Consider the following 25,549-nt stretch of genomic DNA (forward strand, 5'->3'; position numbering starts at 1 on the left):
GGCTGGTGGTGTTTTCCATCACACTCCATTTTCCCTTGGTCATTCTAACAGCGTGATCAGGAAACTGAAGACTGAAGGAGACCGGCTGAATGATGACCAGGGCACTTCTGGTAACAAGGAGTGTGGTTGTCAACAGGAAGCCTGCAAGTTCTGGTTTTCTTCTGGAGTTACCAACAAGGATCTCCAGGTTCTTGTGCCAATACAGCCTTAGTCTGAACTGTGAGCGGCAGTTACACTCGTGGCTTTGGCATCAGGTGTGGAGAAACAGATTAGGCTGTTGGCTTAGCGTTTCTGGAATTTATATGCTTTGATTTTGGCTCCATCAAGTTTTCCAAATAACTAAGGAATCTGAGCTCTCGGTTAGCTAGGTCTATGTAAAAAGCTTTTCTGGATCAGTATTTTGGTTTCATTCTCAGGCTCCTTAAAAAGTTTTTTTCCGCAAAGAGCATTGTTACTGTGGCACTTGCAAGTCTCAGTAAGCTCATTTGATTGAGTAGCTGTTGATTTATTCAGAATATCTTTGAGCAGGACCTTGCTGAAATCTCTCCAATTCTAGAAGCCGTCAAACAGCCAGCCAGCAGCAGCTCTGTTCGTGCCTCTATTGAACACCTGTTGCAACAGCTTGGATGCCTTTGCACTGAAATACTGGCAGTATTATGTAATTGCTCTGAGTGATTTAGAGCTACTTGCTGTTAATTCTGATGATGCAGAAGTTTGTTTGAACTTGGTCAGAGTTGCTTACCTGTAGCTGCAGTTCTTTGAGAGGAAATGTCCCAAAGTACGTTGGGTTCCTGGGCAGATCCTGGGGCTGCCGCTGGGCTGCAGTGGAGAGTAACCAGAGGGCAGGGAGCGCGTACTGCGGGGAGGAACTGGTGGCAGTGTGCTGTCTGCAAGTCATGAGGGCTAACAAAACTAAATCGTGCATCAGCTAATGGGAAATAAAAAGTTTTCAATCTGAATGCAAATATTGATTGTTTTGCTTCAGAAAATCACATAAACAGACCTGGAGACAGCCAAGTGCTCTAGGCGAGCACCAATCAATGCTGTGGTAATTCTGAACAGGCTGCCCAGTTGCCGTGGTTTCAGACAGTTCATTTATCCTGAGAATTACAAGTTCCCCTCAGGCAGCTCCTTTTCATAGTGCTACAGTTGTGTAGTCTGGGTAAAAATCCCGCATCCAGGCTTCAAGAGTGTGTGTGTGTGTGTGTGTGTGTGTTGGGGAGAGATTGAGCTTAGACCTTCGTTAAATCCATTCCTACTTAACCATGCCACAAGGACTTAGGGGAGTGGTCATCTTCAGTGGAGAGGTTCTCAATTTTGAGAACCTAACTATATTTAATAGCTAAAATAGTATTGCTCAGAGGTAATGACATCAGAAAATCTTTGGACAGAGATTTATTTAGTCGCTTCGTAAATCTAACACTTTTTTTCTCTCTCGTTCCTTGCGTTGTCTAGATACTGGCTGCTCTGCAGAAGGATAACCGGGAAATGGAAAAAGGAAGCCCTTCACTCAAACGTTAACTCTGGCTGCCTCCAGGAACTCACAGGAAAAGATCGAAAGTGGCAAAAGTATTGGATAGTGTTTTGACACGTGTGAGCCTGCAAATCAAAGTGTTATTTCAGTTCTTTTTCAGTAGTAGGATAGCCTTAAGGGGGAGAGAGGAAGAGAGGAGGAAAGAAAGGAGATGGGAGGTTAAAACCTTTGTAAGTGAAACCTAGGCTTAGCCTTAAACTTTTAGCGGAGTGAGCGTTTGCAGTGGACAGCGATACACATCAGATGTCTGATGAGGGCAGTAAAACTACACAACATTAAGGTTTCTTTCTTTTTTTCATTGATGTTTTAAAATACTGGGCATTCAGCAATGTCGGTTGCTTTGAAAGCTATTCCCTAGTTTTGTTGTTAGGCAGGATATGTTTCCCATACCCCTAACAGGAGCTGGGTCTGGGTTTTAAATAACTGGTGCTGGAATTTATACTTAGACGACGTAAGGACCATTTCTGTAGAAATGCTTCTGGGTTTATAGGCTGTAGGTCCCATTTACCAAAGAGATCATGTAGACATAGAACTACATTCCATTCTGTAAGGAAAAACGTTAAGCTAACTTGGAAAAGAAGTCATGCTAGCAGTGTAAAACCAATTATTCTTTGAGATGCCTTGGAAATCCATGTTCCAATCTGGACGCACATGGAAAACGTTCCATTTTTCTGGCTAGATTCCAAACTCACCAGGTGTGGGTCTAGTACCGAGCTGGCATTATTTCCCAATTGTACTGTCTTGCCTCTGTTTAAACACAGGGTCACATACCAGTAAATGTATGCTTCCATGTCTCCCGCCCCTGGGGCAGTGCTGTTTCAGGGTGTTCCTGCCTACCAGCTACTTATTCCTGTGCCATCTGTCCAACTGGTAAAACTCTGGGCTGAGCAGATGAGAGGTGGTTGAAAGGAATTTTTATAGGTTCTTTATACCCAGGTCTGCTCACTGGCAAAACCAAGGAGGAAGGGCACAGGGGAAGAGTTAGATAAGCCAACGCTGCTGCTGAAAAGAAAAGCTTGTGGGGGATCTCTGGAAGTTGCTGCTGCCATGGTAGAAAAGCGTATATGGAGCTGAACTTGATGTAGTAATGAGTAGCAGTTTACTGGGGAACGTGCCGGACAAATACTGTCGGGACAGGTACAGGCTGTCATTTCCTAGCGTTGAAGCCAGCCTCTAAGAGAGGAGAGCAAGTTACAGAGAGCCAACAGCAGATGCTCAGTGGTTACACCGCTTAGATTCCCTCTGCGTTCAGATGAATGTTGAACTGTAAATCGTGAGTGCCTCTGATTTACAAGAACGTTTATTGTATAGTGTAAAATCTGTTTTATAAATAATTACTACCATTGAAAAGGGAAACTAACCGAAGCAATATTTGTGTTAACTGTCAACAGGAATGACTAGCCCCTCTAGCTCCATGGCCATAGGCTTCCCAGGGCTTTTCAGTCTGTTTTATGCCGATCGTTTTGGCATTGTCTGAGTAAAAAACTGAGAATTACAGTTGCACACTGCTCAAACCAACCTAGACTGTAAGGGATGTAGTCAAAAGACTCTCCTTTAGTACAAACATTCTTTCTGTGAGTGATACTTTGACTGTAATATTAAAAAAGAGCGAAAGCAAGGTTTCTTGGTTAACCGTTTGAAGACTCCCGATCACTTTGGAATACATGTAATACAAGTGCAGCTTGCCAGTCTGTTACCTCATTGGCCTTTTTTTCTGTCCACTTCGTGTACCTGGTGTAATAGACGTGTGTATTTTGTGTTGGCCATCTGAATTTCTCCAAAAGGCTTCTTCTAGGCCATCACTTACTGAAAACAGACATCAGGATGTTGACGTGAAAACCCGTTAATTCTCCCAGAATTTGTGTAGCTCTGATCCTTTGATGACCGGTACTTGTATGGTACATTGCTTTGACGTGTAATAGAAAGCTGGAAGGTCAGTAAGTGGTTTTTAATGCTACTTTTACTATTACTACAACAAATACACCTTTTCACAAAGGGTATGAGAGGCCTAACATCCCAAACATTTGCACTATGCTTTTAAATGATCTATTAAACAGAGACAACTCTTTCCTCAGTATACGTTTTTTAGGTGGTACTGTAACTGGCTTTGTGATTTAAGTCCTCATTGTAACTAGGTGTGTATTTCCGTTTAAACCAAGTCTAGAAGGATGGCTCACTTGTCTGATTAGAGTATATTCTGGAGCCAGTAGGTCTGTTTTAGCCATCTGCAGCCTGTTCTCGTTTTTTTTTCTTCTCAGTAACATGTTGAATGTAAGAGTGGAAATGGGCATAGTTGTGGGAAAAGGCCTGCTGCAACACCTGTGCACTGTTTGTTACTTGCAAACGTAATTATTTTGTTCAGTGGTTTGATCTTTCTGTTTTTAGAAGATGTATATATTTTCTAAATGATTTCTTTGTGTATATAAGGTATGTTCTTTAATGAAGAAAAGCAATGCAATAAGGAGCTTTGCACAGTTTGTTTTCAAACAAAATGCATTTGAAAAAAAAAATCACCTGCCTGAAGATGCAATTGTTTCAACTTCTCAGTAACTTGATTTGAAAATAATGCTTGAATTTTGATAAAAACAGAGTTGAGTTGTAATGGCTTAGAATTACTTGCCACTGAGCTTTTTAAGTTTCTTGCAGCATACCAAATCTCTTAATTATTAAGGAGGGTTTCTGTAATAAATTCAGGGATTGCATAAAAGATTTTGACAACTTAATTTTATTGTTTGGATGCTTGAGGGCATCTGTAACACGATGCATGAGATTTTCTCCCATTGAACAAGTGTCCCCATCAAAGCAAACTGTTTCATTTTCTTCATGGGTTTAAGGAAAAATAAAAATGCTGCAATACATCAGAAGGCTGCGACTGTCACTGTACGTGCAGCAGATGAGAGAAAACAGAAAACTTCAACCAGGTTAGGAATTCTGTACAACCTGCACTTTATTGTAAAGCCGTTTCGCAACTTCAGTCCGCAATCAATCATTGACGTATTTCGTTCAGTAAAGACTTTTATTTGAAGAGGTACCTTATAACAGCTTCTTTTTGAATGTTTCAAAAACTATAGTGACAGGTAGAGAACTGTTGATACATCCCCTGTACATCACGTTTAAATTGTTTTTATGTAGTTACATGTTTTGTTTAGATATGTGTATCAAACTGGAACTTTTTTCAACTGTAAATATATGGTTTTATTAAATAAAGTCATGTAAAGTTATCTTAATCACCTGTTGGCAGCGTAATTCAGAAATTAAAACTTTCTTTGTTTTAAAAGAAGAAAACATGGTTTATTTTGTTTCATAATCGCAGGGCATCTTTGTGCTCAACTTCAGGCGGTATTGCTTTAATTCTTATGTAAACCTAACTTCAGATATTCGAGTGGAGAAGCTTCCCATCCCTTAATTATCTGGAAAGGGGTAAAAACACCAGGTAAAAATAGAACTTAGACACAAGCTGGGCAGAAACTACCTGCGCAACAAGACTGCAGGGGAACATAGTCAAAGACTTGGCTGCCACTGTTCGAGTTTCCACTGGGAAACACCTCTCACTGCCTCGTACCGAAGTATTTTGCTGTTTGATCTGCTGGATTAGAACATAACATCAAAATCGCCTTATGCTTGATACTGGTAGACATTTATATCAGATATATTACAGGAGTTGCATAGAATTGTTTAAAACTAGATTTTCTTACATGTTTTCCCAGTGTTCATTCCAATCTGCCTGAAGACAGGTAATACTGAGATTAGCAGATAAAAATAGATTTATCTTGACTACTTCCTCAACAGATCGTCTTCCTATGTTTTCAGGAGGAGAATGGAGTAATCTTTGATCCTTACACCTTCGGGGTGCTTTGGAAGGCCAGCGTAGCAGTGGGTTACCCCAGCAGCTCAGGACTAAGAAAAAAAACCCTGGAGGCAGTGTGAAGATTAATGTCTTAATAGTATGTTTCAGTAGAAATCCCATCTCAGGGACATGGAATATGCTGTCAACTTCACTTGCACCATAAATTCCTGTCTTTTCCAGATCTCAAATGTGCAGCAATGAAAAGCACCCGAGATGTACTTTCCCTGCTCCTCACTCCCTTTACCTGTGTACGTTTGTTGCTTAATGATCTCTAAGAAGTTAAGAGAAGGTTTCCATCTCTTAAGCCAAAAGCAGCAAGAAGTCTTTAAGAATTTCCCTGGCAGGAATTTGTAAGTAATAAGATAAGAGCTACTTCTCTTAGAGACATGACTGCTAATCATCCACTAGTATTTATGGAAACAGTTTCATAGAACATTAAGAGCCTGCTCAACTTGGGCCATAACCACTGTTCTCAGCAGGAGAAAAGCCCCATTACCAAACAGGAGGTTACGGTGAAGGGCCACGATTTGTAATGCCTTTTTTTCTTGATAAGTGGCTGGCAGTTTCACTTGAATCCTTTTACTATCCAGCAAGAGATAGATATACTGGCATCTTGTGGAAAGTTACTAGTTGCGTATAATCTGTCTTCATAAACAGAGGTTGCGAGCTACTGAAGTTAGGGAGCGCTTGAGTTCTTTCTACAACAAGAGCATCGCTGTTTCAGTCTGTTTATGGAATGGTTCTGCAAAACTGTCAGGACCTTAGAAGAATATAACCAGATTGCTCGGCATGACTGCACAAAGTAAGAAACCACTGATCTCTTTGAAGACTGCCATTTCACTATGACAAAAAAGAACAAAAAAGGTAAGCTCTCAATAGTGGAATAACCACTTCAATTACGTTCCGGCCTTTAAATAACTAGAAAGTTCAGAAAACCTAGTTCATTTAAAAGAGAGAGGAATAAGGCGTTGCTAGGAATGTCTTTACGTGCTTATCTACTTTTACCCCCTTGCAAGTGTATTCAGTGCCCTGTGTGCTGTGTGTAAACACGTATGCAACTTTGGGACTGGGACCAACAGCTCAAGTACAGCTTAGCAATGCTGGTCCCACAGGGTGTAATTCCAGCCTGTGGTGGGAGACCAAAAGACTCCACTCCTACTCTTTCCCACTGGGATGTAGCTGCTCTGCTGCAAAATTCACAGCCTTTGAAGACTTATGTCTGGGCCTTCCATACCTAATTCTGACTAAAAAGATCTAGTCTGTCTAAGCAAAGCAGAAATGGATGGACATCAGCAATTAACTAGGTTCAAGAATCACACAATAATTGGGCTGCCCATCAGCTGGTTGGTTGCAGGTCTTTCAGGAATGAGAACGTACTCCTTCCCCACTCTGACATTTTACTGGCCCGAGCTGTTTCTGTATTCTCGACATCATCCCCTGCCTTAGTGAAAAACGATGCTACCCTCGCAGCAGCAAGAGCTGCAGGATGTAGATAAGTCTTGTAGTTGCTGTTTTGAGTCGTGCGGGAATTTCAGGAATACGCTATTTTGAAAGCGGAAGCTGTTTCCTGGAACTAAAGCTGTGTGAGCTGTATCGTCATATATGTGTGAAAATTTCTCCCCCCCCCTTTCACTTCAGTCATCTGGAATTCTGACACTAGAGCTGAACAGTGCAGAGGGGGCTAAAATGGTGATGGGTTTATGCTGCTCCGTATCTTGTCCCACACCATGACACGCTGTGACGCACCGTGACACGTCGCACACAAGGCTGAGTATCCCCTAGGCTGTAAAAGCTGAAAGACCAAATAAACAAACAAAAAAAACCACACCAGAACTCTAGTTCTGAATAAGATTGATGTATATTTTTAAAGTAGTAAACCTTTCTTCTTGTACACCACCAAGACAAACTTTGCAGCCAATTATGTTTACAGAATGGGTGAGGGATTTGGTGCTTCCGCAGCGCATTGGCTGTATGCGAGTCATGCTAGGCTTTCACAGTATGCTTCTTTCTCTCTTCAGTTCTCGGCCACATCTATGAAAAGTAACCCGTAAGATTAATTATTTTTAATCCAGGACCTGCCTAGAAGGCGGGTAGGTTTATTGTATGGATGAAGTTGATACTGAATTATAAGAACCAAAACGGGTGGTAGAAGCAAGATTTGAATCAGAGTACGGTGAGTGCTCTGCTTAAACAATATCGCCATGGCCTTACAGGACTGAGCACAGAGGTGATTTTCTGGAAGTGTAGGCTTTCGACTGGTTTTCTTTTTTAAAAAAAAGTAAATAGGTATATGGTTTCATTCAAAAATGAGTACTATAATCACTTAATGCCAAGTATTGATGTCGTTTAGAAAGGTCTTTTTCAGGAGTATGCATGTAATATGTTCCCTAGGATTTACCAAAAAGAAGCATGTTAAAAATGAGAATTACAGATAACTCCTTGGTGTATATCTTTTCCGTGCTTTCTTTGCCTAAAAAGGTAAAAATGAATTGGCTTCCCTGACTTTTTTCTGAACTTCCCTACGTGTAAGGATCAGGCCAGCGTGGTGACATTTCAGTGTTTCCAGCTGCTGACGTAACAACTCCAGAGTGTCCACCTTCTCCTCAAAGTCCTGAAGCAGTACCTCATTTCCAACCAGCCCACGTTTCTGCTGCAATTTCAGGGTGCTTGCCCGCAGCCTGTCCCTGGCCTGTTTCTTTCTGGTGAGGAAGTCTCTCTTCTGTGACAAGAGGATGTCAATGTCCATCAGTTCGGCTTCTCTGACTTGGTTCTCAGCTTCCACAAACTGCAGTTTCTCCCTGTAGTGGCTGAGAATGTGCACTGCAGTCGATACCTTCTTTTTGAGCTTCAGAATTTCACCACAGAGGTCATCAAACTTTTGGCCGAGCTTCTGATTCTCTTTCTTCAGGTACTCAAAGTCCACAGAACTCTGGCCTTTTAACAGCTCTCCTTGGGCTTTCAAGACCGCTTCAAGGCTTTGGATTTCAAGCTTCATCTTGATGTTTTCCACGCGGACCTGGAGGGGCAGAAATAAATGAGTGATTCGACTTGGTTAATCCCTGCCTTGTGGGGGAAGAAGCGCTTGGGGTTAAAGCCGGTAGTGACAAGAGGAAAGCTTCGCGGCAAGGTTTTATGATTCTGCTGTGCTTTAACACTGGGGGATAGAACTTCACGCGTGTTGCCCCTGGAAGGGGATACTTCCCTGGGTGCAAGAAGAGGACGACCCCGTCCTTTTCGGAAACTTTAGCAGCCCAGAGGTACCCAAACGCGCCTCACCTCCCTCACCGCTCTCTCCTTGGCCTGCTCCTTGGCCAGCACGCCGTCCACCGCCTTCACGGCCGCCGCCCGGCCGCCCAGCCTCCTGCCGAGGGCTCGGAGGGCCAGGGCCCTCTTGCTGTGCCGGAAGGCCGCCCACTGCTCCTCGGCCCGGGCCTCGCTCTCCCGGCACCTCCCGCTGCGGGCCCTCACCCGCTGCCCGCAGGCGGCCTCCGCCCGCTCCCGCAGCTCCCGCAGCTCCCGCAGCTCCCGCAGCCGCTCGCCGTAGGCCGCCGCCCGCCGCCCGCCTCCTGCCGCCGCCGCCCGCTCGCCCCGCCGCAGCCGCAGCCGCTCGCCCAGCCGCAGCTGCAGGACGGCGCCCGCCGGCCGCAGCCGCTCCCGCTCGCTCGCCAGCCCGCGGTGCTCGGCCAGCAGCGCCGCCCGCTCCCGCTGCTCCGCCGCCGGGCCGCCGCCTTCCTCCTCCTCCTCCTCCTCCTCCTCCTCCAAGGGCCGCGGCGGGGCCCCGCTGGCTTCGGGGGCCGGCGGCTCTGCCCGTGCAGGGGGACCCGAGGGCTCCGCCGGCACCTCGGGGTCCCCGGGGGCGGCCTCCGGCACCTCGGGCTGCTCGGGGGCGGGCTCCGGGACTGGCCCCGGCCGCTCCTCCGCTTCTGGCCCCTCGGGTCCCGGCTCCTTCAGCTCCGGCCCCGGCGGCTCCTTGGGTCCTGGGTCCCCCGGTCCCGGTTCCTCCGACCCCGGCGGCTCCTCCGCTTCTGGCCCCCCGGGTCCCCGCTCTTCGGGTCCCGGCCCCTCCGGTGCTGCCCCGCCGGGCCCCGGCGGCTCCTCGGGTCCCGGCCCCTCCGGCCCCGCCGCCATGGCGGCCGCTGCCCGGCTTCCCCCGTTGCCCTGGCGACGCCGCCCGGCCCCTCCCTTCTCCCCCTGCCCCCGAAGCCCCGCCCCCCTCCCCTACCAACCACTCAGCGCCGGGGTCGCTCGGGGCCCCCTCTCCAATTGGCCGCCGCGCGGGCGGACGGCTTCCCCTCGGCCAATCGCCGCCACCGCCTCTCCTCGCCGCGCCGGGAGCGCCGCGCCCCAGCCGGCGGGGGAGCCCCTCCGCGATTGGCTGCGGCGGGGAGGAGGGGGCGGGGCGAGGCGCGCGCGCGGCTGGGCGGGGGGAAGAGGAGGAGGAGGAGGGGGGGGGGGAGGAGGAGGAGCAGGGGGTAAGATGGCGGAGCTGGGCAAGAAGTACTGCGTGTACTGCCTGGCCGAGGTGAGCTCCCTGCGCTTCCGCTGCACCGAGTGCGCCGACATCGAGCTGTGCCCCGAGTGCTTCGCGGCCGGCGCCGAGATCGGCCCGCACCGCCGATGGCACGGCTACCAGCTGGTGGACGGCGGCCGCTTCACGCTGTGGGGCGCCGAGGCGGAGGGCGGCTGGAGCAGCCGCGAGGAGCAGCTGCTGCTGGACGCCATCGAGCAGTTCGGCTTCGGCAACTGGGTAAGGGCCGGCCCGACCCGACCCGGCCCGGCCCGTCAGCGCCCGGCCCCGCCGGGCTCCCGGGTCAGCGCCCTCAGCGCCGCGGGGCTGCCCCCAGGCGGGCTGCGGAGCTGGGGCAACCAGTCCTGGGGGGGGGGGGCGGCTGGGGGCGTTCGGCCTGGGCGAGGGGAGGCCGGGGGAGGCCCCGTTGCGCTCTGCAGCTGCCTGAGAGGAGGGTGCGGGGGGCTGCGGGTCGGCCTCTTCTCGCAGGTACCCAGCGGTAGGACTAGAGGGACCGGCCTCGGGTTGCGCCGGGGGAGGTTCGGGTTGGAAATGAGGAGGCCTTTCCTCTCAGAAAGGGCAGGCAGGCGTTGGGACGGGTTGCCCGGGGAGGCGGTGGAGTCCCCGTCCCTGGGGGTGTTCAAGGAGAGGTTGGACGTGGTGCTTGGGGACGTGCTCTAGTGGGTGACAGTGGTGGTAGGGGGATGGTTGGGCCAGATGATCTTAGAGGTCTGTTCCAACCTTCCTGATTCCATAATTCTATGATTCTGCGGTTCTTTTTCAAACTCTCAAGGCTTATAACTAGTTCATTTAATTACAAAATAATTAGAGAAGAGACATAAATGCTATATTTCTTATTTCTATATTGCTTTAAAAGTACTTTGGTTACGCTACAAATGAACAACCCCCAACGAGGCAGTGATCTCAGTGCTCACTGGGAACCTGCAGGACTTCACGGTGACAGCGAGCCGACTTTTCAAGACAGCAGTGGATGCTCAGCAGTCACCACGTGGATCCAGCGTCTGGGCAGTGTTCCCCTAACTAGGGGCAGACCTGAGGCAGCTTCCCAGGCTGATGTTCTTTGTGGCTTCACACATTCCTGATACTTGTGTCGTAGCTTACATGCCCTTGTGCACTTGTAAATGCTTACCTCGACCTAAAATACTCACCTGGACCTAAACGCGTGGCAGCACGTCTAGTTTCAGGATTGCCACAGCAGTCAGGGTATCGTGAGTTGGTTTTTGAGGGACGGGGAAGAAGGAGTGCATGTTATACCTGGGGTGTAACAGGAATCATGTCACTGCTCCTCCTTGTTTTCCCTTCAGGAGGACATGGCTGCTCACGTGGGAGCCTCCCGGACGCCGCAGGAGGTGATGGAACACTACGTGAGCATGTACATCCACGGCAACCTCGGGAAGGCCTGCATCCCCGACACGATCCCCAACCGGGTGACGGATCATACGTGTCCGAGCGGCGGCCCGCTTTCTCCGAGCTTGACCACGCCGCTCCCGCCGTTGGATATATCGGTAGCCGAGCAGCAGCAGCTGGGCTACATGCCGCTCCGGGACGACTACGAGATCGAATACGATCAAGATGCTGAGACTCTGATCAGCGGCCTTTCGGTGAACTATGACGACGACGACGTGGAAATAGAGCTAAAAAGAGCCCACGTAGACATGTACGTAAGAAAACTCAAGGAGAGGCAGCGGCGGAAGAACATTGCACGAGACTATAACTTGGTGCCTGCCTTTCTGGGGAAGGATAAAAAGGACAAGGAGAAAACTCCCAAGCGAAAGATCACAAAAGAAGAGAAGGAGTTGAGGCTGAAACTGAGGCCCCTGTACCAGTTCATGTCCTGTAAGGAGTTTGAGGACTTCTTTGAGAACATGCACAAGGAGAGAATACTTCGAGCAAAGATTCGGGAACTGCAGCGGTATCGCCGCAATGGAATCACCAAAATGGAGGAGTCGGCAGAGTACGAGGCAGCCAGACACAAACGGGAAAAGAGGAAGGAGAACAAAAACATAGCCAGTTCCAAGAGGGGGAAGGAAGACGGTAAAGAAGGTGAATTTGCTGCCATTGAAAACCTGCCTGGCTTTGAACTCTTATCGGACAGGGAAAAAAGTGCTCTGCAGCTCTCTAAACTTGAGTCCTGCGCGTTACGTGACTGTGAAAACTATAATCATTAAAGACCATCTTCAAAAAAGACAAGGAATCCCTTCAAAGAGTCGCCTTCCCAGTTACTTAGATAAGGTACTGAAGAAAAGGATTTTAAACTTTCTAACAGAAAGCGGTTGGATATCCCGAGATGCTTCCTGAAACTCTTCTGATCTGAGAAATCGCATCAGAGGCCCCTTGCAGCCTCAAGGACTCCGTTATTTTTTCCTGCCCTCCCCAAAGATACAGAAACTTTCTCATTCAAAACAGGCAAAAAACAAACAGGCAAAAACAAAACAAAAACCCACAATATCATGGTCCATCGTTCAAATAGACTTTTGCTTTGGATCATGACAAATGCTTACTTGTGACACTTCTCTGTTAGATGTCATTACTCGCTAGAGTACTTTGCTTTGGGTACGTTGCTAGGACAGATCTCTTCCATGTGAACTTACTCAAGTCCGATGGTCCCAGGGTAGATGCTTTACTCCTTACTGTTGGACAAACGAGTGTCAGTGTAATCCTTGCTTTTTTTTATTTTTGAAGGTGGGAGATGGTTTCCAGCAAATTAAGCTGTCTTCTCCCCCGTTGTTGTTTTTGGCATAATGCTGGCAGCAAAGCGGAGCTTACAGAAGTCCTGGGCTCTCAGGCAGAGTGAGCAGGGATTTCTGTGACCGTTGCTAAGCTTTCAGAGCGTTCTCCTTAGTAACTACAGCCGGGGTGGTGGGACGGGGGCGAGAGGTCCTGCAGAGAGTAGGGCAGGGATGAGCCGTGATGGGGGCCGGGAAGGAAGGAAGGTGGTAGGTGAGGTGCCTTCAGGTGCTTGCGCTGTGGGAAGGGTTCTGGGAGAGCTGCCTTTGCACCCAGCTGCTCTGGATGTAGATTTGGCTTGAACTGTTGCTGAAACGCCCCACGGAAGGTTTCAGTGTTAAGGAGCAAAGCTGCAGGAGCGCGAGGCAGTTGTGGTGGTGCTCTGCTCTGGGGTCAGCGCCGCTGCGAAGTGGCGGGTTCTGGCCAGAAAGGCGGTGCAGGAGAGCGCGCAGGTAGCTGGCTCGCAGCTTTTGGGAGCCTCAGGCAGCAAAAATCGCTGTTAGCTCTTGCTGGAGGAGCCTCCTCCTTTGGTGCCTGGGGTTTCTGAGCACAGATGGTCTGAGGACACGTAGCTGCCTCCTGGACTTGGTCAGGAGCTACCTTCTCAAGCTCATAGTGCCCCCCAAGATTGGTTTTTAAAGACAAAAACAAGAAGTAAATGAGATCAAAATGCACAGCTGCTGTGCTCCTGAAGCACAGAAGTGTAACTCAAGCCATTCCAGGCTTCTCAGTGCACATACTGTGAAATGCGCGGGGCTGAACGTGCTGAAGTTAAAACTGTTGATGTGCGGCTGGCAGAGGGGTGACTTCAGCGCGCTGCAGCGGTAACGGCGCGCTCGGCAGGGCGCTGTGAGCTGTCAGAGGGCTGCAGAGCGAGCCGGGTGCCCGCAGCAGGCGCGAGCTTGCGGCGTGGCACAGCACGTGGCGGCACCGCCTGAGCCGCACCAGTATTTTAGCAATACGTGCCGATTAAGGGAGCGACGTTGAAGGACGACTAGGAAAGGATTCTTAGCCTTGCTTCGTTCTTAAGGTCCTGTGCTGGCGGTTACCCAAATGAATAATTAAAAAAAAAAAAAAAAAAAAGTTGATGCTGTCCAGAGCAGGAAGCGGTGACGGAGAGGCCAGCTGGGCAGCTCTTCTGGAGTGCGGATGTGCCAAAACATGGACCTTGACAGGGTTCAGAACAAATGCACGCGCTGGAAATGTAATCTTGTGTGGATACTCCGGGCTGCAGTCAGTGAGGGTACTGTGAAACCTTAGAACCAGTATTAATTCTGCACCTTGGCAGAGGCACCCTGACCAGTCTTCAGTTAGCAGAGCCAGTATTGTCGAAGCAGTGGTAGCAGGCAGTTCAGACTAAAGAGGGTACAGATACAAAGCCAGCATTTCTAAGGAGACAAACGAAACCAAACTCTAGTGCCTTTTTCTTTTGAGCTTGTGATAGTCTGTCCCTTGGAAAAGGGAAGGGCTATGGCCCCTCTGCCGTAACGCGTTGTCTGGCTCGCCTGCGAGCGGCGTGCCGTGGGGTCCCTGAGGCAGACCCGTGGCAGCCTGTAGCTGCCTGAGCGTGCCGAGCGGCTTCACCAACACCAACCCCTTCCACCCGACACGCGCGTACATAGAGCGCACAAGCCAAGTTCAGAAGGTATAAACCGAGATTTCCTCTGGCCTACTCCCGTGGAAGGGAAGCTCACCCTTTCTTTCGAGGATTGTGGTTATGCAACGTGGTTCTTCCCGTACCCCGTTTCCTAGCTGCCGTAACACACTGGTGGTGGTCGGGAGCCTCAGCTCTGTGTGTAGCTGGGAGATTAAAATAATTGTGGGTCTTCTGATTTTTTTTTTTTTCCTCAAATATAATTTTTATATTTCTATAGTGCTTCGGCACACCTAAGTCTAACTGAAGCAATAGCCTAATGCCCATCTGAACAATAACGTAAAAAACAAAAAACCTAGGCACCAATGAGTCATTTAAATGCTGTAGAAATTAATTCTGTGCTTACACTTTGCTTAATTCCTCAGCCCCTCCAAAATGTTTCTTTGGTGCTAGACGTAACTTATTGAACATCAAAATGAATGTAAAATAAAGTATTTTTAATGTATGAAATATGGATATCAATATTTATTTTATACTTGCAAGCAAATTCAAGGTGGTAAATGTTTGCTTTAGCAAATGCTGCTCCCTTGGAAAGGGCTTCCCTAGAAGCAATGTCTGAGTGTCAGCTGTGCTTTTAATTTTAAAAGTGACTTGCACTAGAGGATGCTGCTGTTCCATATTTTCACGTGGAACCGATTTAGCCTAAGCATTCCTTTGTTATGAGCTGCTGTTTTGTTTTCTTCAGTTGAGATGCAGTTATCTTAATCCAGCAATTTACTCGAGTTCTGCTGCTTCTCTTGTGTGGTGAAGGGGCTGAGAACAACCATGGCAAACGCTCTTCAGCTTGTATCTGGTGTTTATCAGGAAGCGTCTCCTGTAGTGTACAAATACTCCAGGCTTCGTGTTGCTAATGAAAAGGTGTTTGATATGCTTACCTCTTGACTAAAAATATTCCTAATGATAGTATCTGTCCTAACAGCATTGATGTAAGCCTATGAAGAAGTGACAGTCCATCAGCTGTTCAAAATACTGATCTTCTGCTACTGGTCGAGGCAGCAATAATCCATTTTGATGCTGTTCACTTAATTCCATCAGTCCGGTGATGCTTTACAGTACTGCCTGCTCACTATGTAACGAAGGAGCAGTAACCTCTGGTCTCTGTGTGCGACCCAGCCCAAAGGGCTTGTAGGGCGGTGCTCTGGATGCAGACCTCCTGCCCGGTCCCAGCAAGCATTAAGAACACCACAAGTGGGTTTGCACAGGTCTTTGACCACAAATGGCCTCGTTGATCACACAACCTAAGCATGCTGCCATGACTCTCTTGTGTGGTGGCTGCATCAAATTTCTTTGCGACTGTAACTGACTTCCTTAGCCTTTTGGTTTCCTATTCTTTCTTGCAAAATGTTTTTTGCATGTGCCCCGGTTGCTCTTAAGCGATGATGAATTAAAATACTGTGAAGGAAGGCACCTGGTGAGCGCTTTAAGTTCATCAGCTGCTTCCTTAAAGGGAATGTTGCACTCATTCGAGTGGTGTACTGGCGTCGCTGTGCCAGGCACACAAATGCCTGTGCTGGAATCATGTAAAATCTAACTGATGTTGTGCGCACTCAGTGTTTTACTAGGTTTTTGCATTGTATATTGGTAAATAAACTTGTATTAAAAGTTCCCTTCCATTATTGATTTCATGGCAACGTAGCTTGTATTAGAGCGATGAAAATCGCTAAAATCTTGCCAGTAGTAAATAGAGATGCTTTTTGGCTAAGTGGTGGTGGGCGGAGAAATGATCTTGACCAATCAGTTAAGCCAGAGGCAGCAGCACTGGCAGCTTTGTCAACTGCTCTCTCTTATGCTTAAGCTTCAGAACCACCTGGGCTTTGGTTTCTTCAGTGCCTCTGACCTGTACACTCTGCTGTACGGCGGTGGTTTGAGCTCTTCCTAAAGGCTCTCTGTACTGACTGACAGCCTCTCTGAAGGTGCAGGCTGAGGGAAAGAAACAAATCAACTCAGCTGCTGTTAAAGATACGAGTTTGAGTCTTGTGCTGAGCGTTTAACGGTAAGCTGTGTTTAACCGTACCTTGAATGAAGTAATGTAGTCAAAAAAGACACTGTGAGGAGCTGGAGCTCACTGACAAAATCTTGATCTGCTGTGGAAGAACCTGGCCCTCTGCCTTAGCTGTCCTGCTGGAAAAATCTTCTACACTAATGAAGTTAAATTTAGTTTAGATAAAGAGTAGGGTTTTTTTTTTCCTTTGCTTTTAAAAAGGTACATAAGTTGACACTGGTCCCTTAAGGGCATGTCACAGCTGAACAAAGGATCCAACTGAAAGTGCAACAACAACAAACTTTCTTCATCCTACTTGATACAGGCACAGCATGAGCTAACTCAGATGGGAGGAAGTTACAACCAAATTCACCTCAGCTATATGGAATCCCTTTTTTTCTGTAGTTTTATGCTCAATCTTTGCCTTTTCATCTCTGTACTTGATTAGTTTAAGAAATTAACTGTCAAGTTGTCTTCACACAGTCACCAAAAATTATTCTCCCTCCCCTATCCAGTCAAAGCACTGATTTTGTTAGAGTTGAGGAAGACTTCAATGAATCTCAAAGCATGAGTAACCCCAAAACAGCTCTATGCACTTTGGCTGTTCCTAGGTACCTGTCCGGTTCTCACGAGGCAAACCAGCATTGGTAAAAATCTTAAATAATCACTTCTCACTATGAGTAGCTCTAATGTTTAGTGAACTGTTAGCAGTGCTGCATTTGAATTTTCAAAGATAAAAAAAATACTTGAGCCTTAAGGTAAGAAGCTCCTTAACCCAAGACAACCAGAAGCAAGGGTGAAAAATTCAGAAGTAGCTCCTGTTAGTTTACCAGGTCCTAAATAAGATGCGTAACTTTGATGTTTCTGTCTTGTGTGTTAAACACGTGGGCTTTGAGGATGTAAGAGGACAGACACTTTGTGAGCTGTGTAATTTGCCAAGTCCCATCCACTCCTATCCAGGTGACCAGACCAATGCAGAACAAAGCATTCTGTTAATCACCGTACCGTATTTTAGCCTGATTCTGCACAACCAGGAGCAGCAGGTGGAGCTAAACATGACAAGAGCTGCATGTGGACAAAGCTCCCTTGCAGCCTAAGACCCAAGATGAATAAATAAAAGAAATGGAGATGAAACAGTTCACGTTTTTGTTTGAGCCACTTACATGCAATTATTTATGTAATTCTAAAATATAGTAGATACCAAACTCTCAGCTACTCACTTCTTTAGGTATTCTGACTTTCAGCAGGGTTTTACCTACAGTTTGCATAACAAACTGATTGTAGAGCTTGGAAGTTACAAGACTATCAAAATTGTTTAAACCAATTTATACAATATTAAATTAAAAATCCAGAGATAGGATAAGTTCTATTGGTTCGTCAATGCCATACAAGTATTAGATGGTTTTCGTGAGTCAACTTTACTGGGGAACTAACAGGGCTGAACAGTTACAAAGAACGTCTGCTCTCCACTGCCTTTTATTTACAGGTCAGAAGTCACAAAGGTTTCAGTTTCAGATGTTGAGAGACTATTTCTGAATAGGCATACTATAAAAAAAACAAACATATACATCAGCATGCAAAAGCTGATGGATACTCGCAGAGAACTGGTCATCTGGACTACCTCACCCGCTTCTGCAACGTTAGGTTCTAAAAAACAAAAGGAACTGTTTGAACCACTGTGTGGACTTTCAGTCTACGCCGTGATAAACGTGAGATTGCAAAGTTCTTGTGAGTGTTTACTTCCTTTCAATGTAATGCACCGTCAGTAGCCATGGTTGTAGTAAGTGTTACTCAAAGAAGAGAGCTTAAAGAACACCACTGTTGAAGGCCACTAAGCAACAGAAATTCATTGTTTGCTTCATTTTGACTGGGAGACCTCAACGGATTCATTGAAACCTCCTGTGGGACAGGGGAATAAGGAAAGCATGATGTAAGAGAAAAACCATCCAGCTGTTTAATAATTGTATGGCATTTTAGATTCTCTGATTAAGCAGCTAAGCGTCTTTCACAACACCCACCAAGGCAGGCCGCAGCGTACGCCCGTGCAGCTTATAGCCGATCTTGGATACTAATGCGATAGTGCCCGGCTCCTTCCCCTCCATGGGAGCGTGGAACAACGCTTCGTGTTCGTAGGGATCGAACTTGGCTCCGACAGGATTCAGTCTGAGCAGGCCGTGTTTTTTGAACACTTTCTGAATCTGTACTTCTGTCATGACAAGACCCTCATACAAGCTCTTCAGGTGAGGATTTTCATCCTTAATTTCTTCCTTTGGAACGCTTTCTGTTGCTTTCTCCAAAATGTCTGCAACTTCTAGTAAGTCCTTACAGAAGCTCTGAATCCCTAAAAAGAAATAGAAGGGGCAGGAACAGGATTAGTCTGGTGAGGGAAGCAAGCATTAAAAAACCAACAACAAAAACAGGTAAACACAAACCAAACACCACAGCATTAACCTGTAATCTTTTAGGTTACTGAGAAGGTGTAACACAGTAAACATTCGGGATTAAAAAATCCTTCCTGGTTTTGCTCGATACAGAATTATTACAGACACCATAAAACCCCACCTCTAGCTATATGTAAAAAAGTATCTCAACTAATACTTAGAAGAGCTGAAGCTGGCGAATTAACAGTTAACTGTTAATTAACATTAATAGAAGTTACCAAAACCTTCAGATGGCTTCATGTCATTTCCTCATGTTAAGGAATGTATCTTTTGCCTCTTCCATTGGGGGATTCACCTAAGTCCAAAGCATTGTGTTGCCCTACTCCTCCCCTTTAAGCTGATGCGCTAAGAATATTTGCAGAAGAAAAAGCTTGTAGTCAGACTGATGAGGGCTCTGAAGAGATGAACAGGCTTCTTCCTTGAATGAAGGAACTCACATCTCTTCCCTCTCACTACAAACCACTTTTACAGTGAGTCAGAAGCTGATCTTCACAAGTAGTGAGTAATTCCTAAACTCCCAGCAGCCCGTGTCCTGAAGCTGATCTCTGGCTCACTCTAGAAGAATCCAGACTAATCTCACTTCAGGTAAACCGTCTCAAGCAACCATGAAAGCTCAAAACAACTTAGTTGAATAACATTTCTACATAGAGGTGAGGCAATGACAAAGTACACTGCATTTTGGTAGCCTTCATCGTTTCTTCTCTTCATCACACTCAGCCTTTTTAATTCTTACTTCCCCCCCGCCCCTTACCAAGAAGGAATAGCAGCATTACCAGAGGACAAGTCTGGTTTAAACAGAATGAACTACAGAAGCACCTTGCGAGATCTACAGGGATCAACTAGTTCTCAGGAAAAAGTCACTTTAACAACCGCACAACTCTTTGGAGCCTTGAGCTCTTTAGAGAGCTGTAACGAAAAGCATCCAGTTAGTTCCAAAAATATTAACACATGAATCAAAACTTTAAATTTAGCCTAAAACTATGGTGAGGGCTTAAGTGTCTAAAGCACGTATTAACAAGTTGTCCAGTGATCTGGATCAAACCTAACAGCCAGACTCTTCAAGAAGTTTCTTGTTGTTTTTTTGTTTGTTTGAATTCTCTCTCTAGATATCTGTGACTGCACCTCTGTGGATTTACGCAAGTCTCAAACAGAGTTTCTCTTCCCTAACAGAAAGAGCAATCCTGTACGAATGAGGAGACTTATAATCATGCAGATTATCTTTAATTTACTTTTCATGAGAAGTTGCATTTGAATATTTATTTCTATGATAGCATCTCTGGACTCAGATATGACTCAAGGCCCTTCTGCAATACACAGCACACTAGTGAAACGGTGCTTACTGAAAAAGAATTTCAGGATGAAGCATTCAAACATCCATAAAAATTGTACAACACCATGCAACTGAGTGATTTTTTTTTAACATGCACATTAACTGAAAATCCTGTATGCAGAGATTAGAACTTCTGCATTCAGAATAAGACTATACAGTTGTGTGTAGTGTGGCAAAAGAGGGTAACTAATTTTTCAAGTTGGAGTGACAGTCAAAAACTTAAATGATATAGCACTCCTCTGCTACAGAGTTTTCACACAACTCTGTAAAACAGAAATTGTTTTGGAATGTCAAAAAGCTCTATCAGACGTCAGCGACTCTTGAAGAAAGGCGCACTTCTAGCATGCCTCAAAACCAGTGAGTGTACATTCCTAGCAGTGTACTACCTCTATTTGAAAGCTATGGCCTTCAACAGAACAGGGATGTTATTCAAATGTAAAAGGTAAAACAAACAAACAAAAACAACGATAACAACAAAGCAGCGAAAAAGATAAAGCTAGTATTCCATGCTCTTGGTTGTTTTTTTGCACTATTTTGAGACCAAGCACGTGAAAAAGGCAAACTTCACGCTGCAAACCTTACTAAGGAAAAATCTAAAATGCAATGCACGTAGGAATCACGTCAAATTTAAAGAAAATTTCAAATTGTTGGCTACAGCTTGCTCAGTCTCGCCATTGTCTAGAGTAAGATGATTACAATTCTGATACAAAGCAAGGAACCATTTAAACCTCTTTCCCTCAAGTACATCTTTTTTAAAGCCAGTATCCAGAATAACTGGAAAGTACAACTTGTCAAAACTGCTGGACAGTCAGCTCAATTTTTCAGGCTTTGCACTTTATCTTGTTATTCCTGTGTCTTATAGTCAAGAAGAGCCTCCACTGACCATATAACTTCGCCTCTTCTACTAGTTTCTGGCTTCTTTGCCTCACATTTTCTGCATCTGCCAAGGCACGCTTGTACTTGTCCTGAAGAAGAAAAACAAGTTACAGAAGAGATTTCACTCCAAGCGGTTGAGTAGTTGACGATAATTCAAAACTGAAAATTCAGTATAAAACATTTAAAAAAAAAAAAAAAAAAGAACAGTTACATTGCCCAAATCCTGTCTAAAAAGCAATCTGAAGACAACATGGCAATTATCACAGCATCCTTCTTACAAAGGCAAATGTTTGCTTTGTGTCAGTGCAGACAGAAGTGAGGGAGAGAAAGTACGACAGACTTCCAGGCTCAGTATTTGTTAACAGCTTAGCTGGAAAAATTTTTAACGCTATGAAGTGTTAATACATGAAACTTTCTGAATTGAAGACTTCTGTTTTTTCTGGTAGGTGTTCACAGAAAGCCTTCATAAGCCATAAGGTATTCTGACACTGTGGCAAACAAGATTCAACCCAACCATTACTTTCAAACCATCTCTTCCCTCTACATACGTACCACAGAGTGTCCTCCAAGTTTTTCAAACCTTACAAACTACAAAGCCTGCCTCTGTTTATCAGGTTAAGCTTAGGTGTGTTGCTAGCAAGATGTCCATGCAGTAAATGTACTAAGAACTAAATTCTATAAGCTTTGGCATTTGAGGTTGAGTGCTCCACGATCTAAGCCAAAACTCTGCGTTGGGCTTTCACGCTCAGGAAGCTAAACTTTCATGTGCAAGTGAAAAATTACAAAACAGATTAAAAATAGTCAGTAAGTTGACTGAATTGACTGAAGAGACCTCTTAGGTACCCAATAGCAAATGCTGTCAATAGAAGCATTAAAGGACATCTCTGTTTTGTCCTTCAGTGTTTTGGTAAGGGCAGCAGAAAGGAATCTCAGTCCACTTAAGATGTATAGGCACTGCTTCCACAGAATGTTCTGGGCTACCTCCCTGAGTCCCACATGCTCTAGAAAGACGCTTTACGTAAAGCACTCATCCAGAAAAACAATGCCTTTATTTAATCCACATGTGCCACCTCTCAGGGCATTCTTCACTCTCTGCTAAGTCATGCACAAGATGGAATGCAAGATGCTTTAGGCCAGATAGGGAACACGACGTGCTAGTCTTGTGTTTAAAGACATCTCCAAAAGAGGTGGGTTGAAACTCTCACTTTGAAAGCATGTAATAAGTACAGTATTATACAAAAGCTAAGAATCATTAACTCTAACCTTTGGAAGAGTCAGCAGCTGTTTTCAGAAATCTACAAAAATACACACCTCAAAAGCATTCTAACCGTTAAATGAACTTCCAAAAATTATTTCTTCACTGAGCAAAAATCTCAGTGTAATGAAATCAGTGAAACCAAGTAACAAATTTCCAGGCTGAAGGAGGTCCAATTACATTCAGAAATCAGAATGAAACTGCCCAGAGTCATTTTGGACCAGGAAGGGCTGCATCTCAGGTCTCGCAATGTATCTAAGCTTACGTTTAAAGAACTCTCTGAGTTACAGCTTCATTACATCGGCTACACCGCAGTCACGTTACTGTGTGCAGACCGCGCACTGAGAAGCTGTCATCAAGACAGTTAGGCGTGCAGTTCGGGAGGTATGCAAACCGACCACCACAGGACACTCACGGTGACTTCCTTCAGCTGCTCCTCCAGCTTGGCCTTTTCCTCAGTTAACATCTTTTCAGCGGGGCTGGCTTCAGCCTTCTGCTCATTGTGGCTCTGGTCCTCGTCCACGTTCTGCCCGGGGTTTTTCTGTTGTGTCGCCACACAGAGCAGTCGCGGAGATGTCCTAAGGCAAAGAAAGATGAAAATAACGTTAAACGGGTGCCTGCTTTGTAAGAGATTAGCACTTTCTGGACATAGTGAGCGCTTCACCTCATAAACGGGACGTTTCGCCTCACAAATCAACACTTACAGGACCCTCACGTTACAGCACGAACTAACACGACGATTCTCAGTCTGTGGCGTTAGTTTTCGGCCCGTTCCAATGCCGAACCGAGCCCAGCTCACCGTTTAGCCGCAGCAGGCCGCCCCCGGGGCACGGTTTCCCCTCCCCACCGCATCCCACACGCGACACTGAGCCCAGGCCGGCCCCGGGGCGCTGGCTCACGGCTCGCTGACGCTTCCCAGCCCCGTTTAACCCGGCCCGGCCCTGCCATCCTGGCGCGGACACGATCGCGGCCCGGGCCCGGCCCCGGCGGCGCTCCCTCACCTCAGCGCCCAGCCCAGCAGCGGGGAGCGCGAGCGCAGCGCGCCCCGGGCCGCCACCGCCGCCATAGCTCCTGCTTGCCCGGCCGCCGCCAATCAGCGAGCAGACGGGCCGTGAGGGACGCGGCCGGCGGCCAATCCGCGAGGAGGATGAGGGCGTCAGGCCATAAGGAAGGAAGGGAGGGAGAGAGGGCAGGGGGTGGGACTTGTAGCTCTTCCGGGCAGTCTGTGGGGGGGAGGTGGGGGCGGTGGCGGCCATTTTGTGTGGGAGGGAGGCGGAGGGGGACGGGAAGGGGGCGGCTCTGCGGTGGGCGGGCAGGGCTGTCCTCACCCCGCTGCGGGGCTGTAAGTGACAGGAGAGACAGCTGGCCTGGCGCTGGCCGAGGTCAGGATGGGGTCTCCTGTCAGAGCTGGTCAGCCTAAAAACGAGGAGGTTGGGTAGCCGTAGGTGGTGCAGTCTGTACACCTGAATCTGCAGCTGTGACTGACAGTGGGGAGCTGAAGCTCAGTTTTTGTAACTGCTGAGCGCCCTCGTTACTAGTAATACCTCCTTGGGACGCTAGGCTGTGGGAGAGGCCCTTTTTCCGTGTTGGAATCGTCTGTGGTTTGTTTTCAAACTTCCACGTGGAGCTTGTCATCATACGTGTGTATACATGTCCACTGTGGCTGGTTTGTAACACACTGTTTGGACAACAATCACAATCTAAAATCTTGAATTTTTTGTTGAAAAGGATAACGCTGGTAACACTTTCAAACACAGCAGCCTGCTTGTGCAACTCGTTTTTACTGGTGTCCTGTGTAACTGGAGGCCACAGAAATCCAGCTTGGTGATACCTGAATGACCTCTTAACCTCATCACTCCTGTCAGTTGTTTTGTGATCATCATTTTCAAGAGAACGAAAGCCACACACATGTATTGCATGGTCCCAAAGTGAGAGCTAGATTACTCACAGGTGCCTGAACACCAGCTGTTCACCTGATTTCTGCAGGCATTTCTGCACTTTCCAAAATAAGTCTGAAGGATAAAGAAGATGCAGATACGATAATGCAAGTTCAGTAAATGATACATTCAAGTGTATGATTAAAGTGTTACTAAAAAGAAGCTGCAGAAGAAATTTCTAGTTTGCCACATGAGAATCCTGCAAAAGCTAGGACCTTGCTAAGTTAAATCAAACTTTGACAGACTGCACTAAGTTTTCATCACAGCTTTCATTTGGGACAGTTTGCTCATCTATGATGTGCCACTTCATAGCCTCTGCAGAAAGGAGGATAAATGATTTAACGGGGCCAGTGGCCTTTTATCATGACAATTGTTATATTCCAAAGAGACTTGTCGCTTACAGTTACCTTGAGGTGCGTTTCTGCTGCTGAGGGACAATTTGGAAGAGCCAGAAGCACACCATTAACAGTCTTGGGTGACAACAGGCAACATCTCCAAGAGCAGAATTAAGCAAATAGTTTTGCAGTCTGGTAGTCATTGTTTTGAGATGTGATAATGATGCAGTCCCACAGCTTGCCTTTACACGACAAAGCAGAGGAAGAGCATGTATGCCGTGGGCTAGTGTGGCTTTAGAATCATAGAATCATCATAGAATCATTAAGGTTGGAAAAGACCTCCAAGATCATCTGGTCCAACCATTAGTGCTGGTCCAACCTTAAGTGCTGTTGGTGTCTGCCTCCTGCTGTCTGTCAAGACACAAATCCCAAGCTTCATCCTCATAATTAAGATGTAGTTGAGGAAATCCGTTAAAGACGCTGATGATGCTGTGGAGTAGATCTGAGAGAACAAGTTGAAAAATGGGAATAACCATAAAGGAGGTTACCCACAGAAAGATGTGAAGAAATGAGACAGAAAAGGTAAGTGGGTCTTTAGGTCTGAAGTTTCTAAAATGTTTCCTGGAAAGATTACTGGTTCCTTACAAAGGCTAGACAACCAGTCTGCCTGTCTTATCTTCATTGTCCGTTGAATTTTCCTGAAACCCTTAGCATGTAGCTTCCTGTGTCAGCCTTTCTTTGTTCTCAGCTGCCTACCATCTCTGGAAGTTGTGCTTGATCAATGATTGATCAGCAAATGGCAGAATTGATAAGAGAAGGTTGGAAAGAGCCCATTGCCAGTATGTCTTAAGAGTTGAATAAAATATATTGGGTTCAAGACTTTTGAAATGAGTTAATTCCTATATTAGGACCCATTTACCCCAAATGATAGTTCATAGGCCTTTTGCAAGCAAATTTTCAAGATAATCTACAGTGAAAGTGAATTTTGGGTCAAGACTGAGGAGCATGAGCAGCACAAAACAAGAGCATGCATGATCACCCAGAGCTTGTCTGCATCATGACTGATGGTGGCTGTACGTACTGTCCCACTTTGGAAGACTCTTT

The 25,549-nt window shown here is 46.5% G+C and overlaps 4 protein-coding genes across 5 annotated transcripts in view; 2 read left to right on the forward strand and 2 right to left on the reverse strand.

The window, feature by feature from the left end:
* Positions 1–4,764, forward strand: part of TBC1D14 (TBC1 domain family member 14) — a 66,720-nt gene extending 61,956 nt beyond the window's left edge. For both annotated transcript variants that reach the window (XM_035547198.2, XM_035547199.2), the window contains one exon: positions 1,456–4,764. In XM_035547198.2, coding sequence (XP_035403091.1) covers positions 1,456–1,521 — 66 coding nt within the window. In that variant the 3' untranslated portion in view covers positions 1,522–4,764. The remainder of the gene's footprint in view (positions 1–1,455) is intronic.
* Positions 4,765–7,231: 2,467 nt separating this feature from the next.
* CCDC96 (coiled-coil domain containing 96) lies at positions 7,232–9,509 on the reverse strand. The gene is made up of 3 exons (XM_035547149.2): positions 9,222–9,509; positions 8,658–9,128; positions 7,232–8,397 (listed from the first exon to the last, which is right to left on the reverse strand). The coding sequence occupies exons 1-3, from the start codon at positions 9,507–9,509 to the stop codon at positions 7,852–7,854; spliced, it is 1,305 nt and encodes a 434-aa protein (XP_035403042.1). The 3' UTR covers positions 7,232–7,851.
* A 323-nt stretch (positions 9,510–9,832) lies between these two features.
* On the forward strand, positions 9,833–17,556 carry TADA2B (transcriptional adaptor 2B). The gene is given in 3 exon segments (XM_035547196.2): positions 9,833–10,128; positions 11,214–12,008; positions 12,010–17,556. Coding segments are annotated over 3 exon segments (1,263 nt in total). The 5' UTR covers positions 9,833–9,858; the 3' UTR covers positions 12,208–17,556.
* Positions 17,557–18,202: 646 nt separating this feature from the next.
* Positions 18,203–23,336, reverse strand: GRPEL1 (GrpE like 1, mitochondrial). Its single transcript, XM_035547197.2, has 4 exons — positions 23,175–23,336; positions 22,589–22,751; positions 20,926–21,007; positions 18,203–18,612 (listed from the first exon to the last, which is right to left on the reverse strand). Exons 1-4 carry the CDS (start codon positions 23,237–23,239, stop codon positions 18,266–18,268), a joined length of 657 nt encoding a protein of 218 aa, XP_035403090.1. The 5' UTR covers positions 23,240–23,336; the 3' UTR covers positions 18,203–18,265.
* Between the last annotated feature and the right edge of the window lie 2,213 nt (positions 23,337–25,549).

The sequence above is a fragment of the Cygnus atratus genome, chromosome 4 (genome assembly GCF_013377495.2).
Source record: "Cygnus atratus isolate AKBS03 ecotype Queensland, Australia chromosome 4, CAtr_DNAZoo_HiC_assembly, whole genome shotgun sequence".
Classification (NCBI taxonomy): domain Eukaryota; kingdom Metazoa; phylum Chordata; class Aves; order Anseriformes; family Anatidae; genus Cygnus; species Cygnus atratus.

Coding starts and splice junctions, on each gene's coding strand:
- CCDC96 (XM_035547149.2), bottom strand. CDS start 9,509: ATGGCGGCGGGGCCGGAGGGGCCGGGACCCGAGGAGCCGCCGGGGCCC. Junction 9,129..9,221: donor CCGCCCCCGGGGACCCCGAG/GTGCCGGCGGAG, acceptor GAGGAGGAGGAG/GAGGAGGAGGAGGAGGAAGG. Junction 8,398..8,657: donor AGGAGAGAGCGGTGAGGGAG/GTGAGGCGCGTT, acceptor CTGCCCCTCCAG/GTCCGCGTGGAAAACATCAA.
- GRPEL1 (XM_035547197.2), bottom strand. CDS start 23,239: ATGGCGGCGGTGGCGGCCCGGGGCGCGCTGCGCTCGCGCTCCCCGCTG. Junction 21,008..22,588: donor AGCAGCTGAAGGAAGTCACC/GTGAGTGTCCTG, acceptor TTTCTTCTTCAG/GACAAGTACAAGCGTGCCTT. Junction 18,613..20,925: donor AGAAGAGGCGAAGTTATATG/GTCAGTGGAGGC, acceptor ATTTCTTTTTAG/GGATTCAGAGCTTCTGTAAG.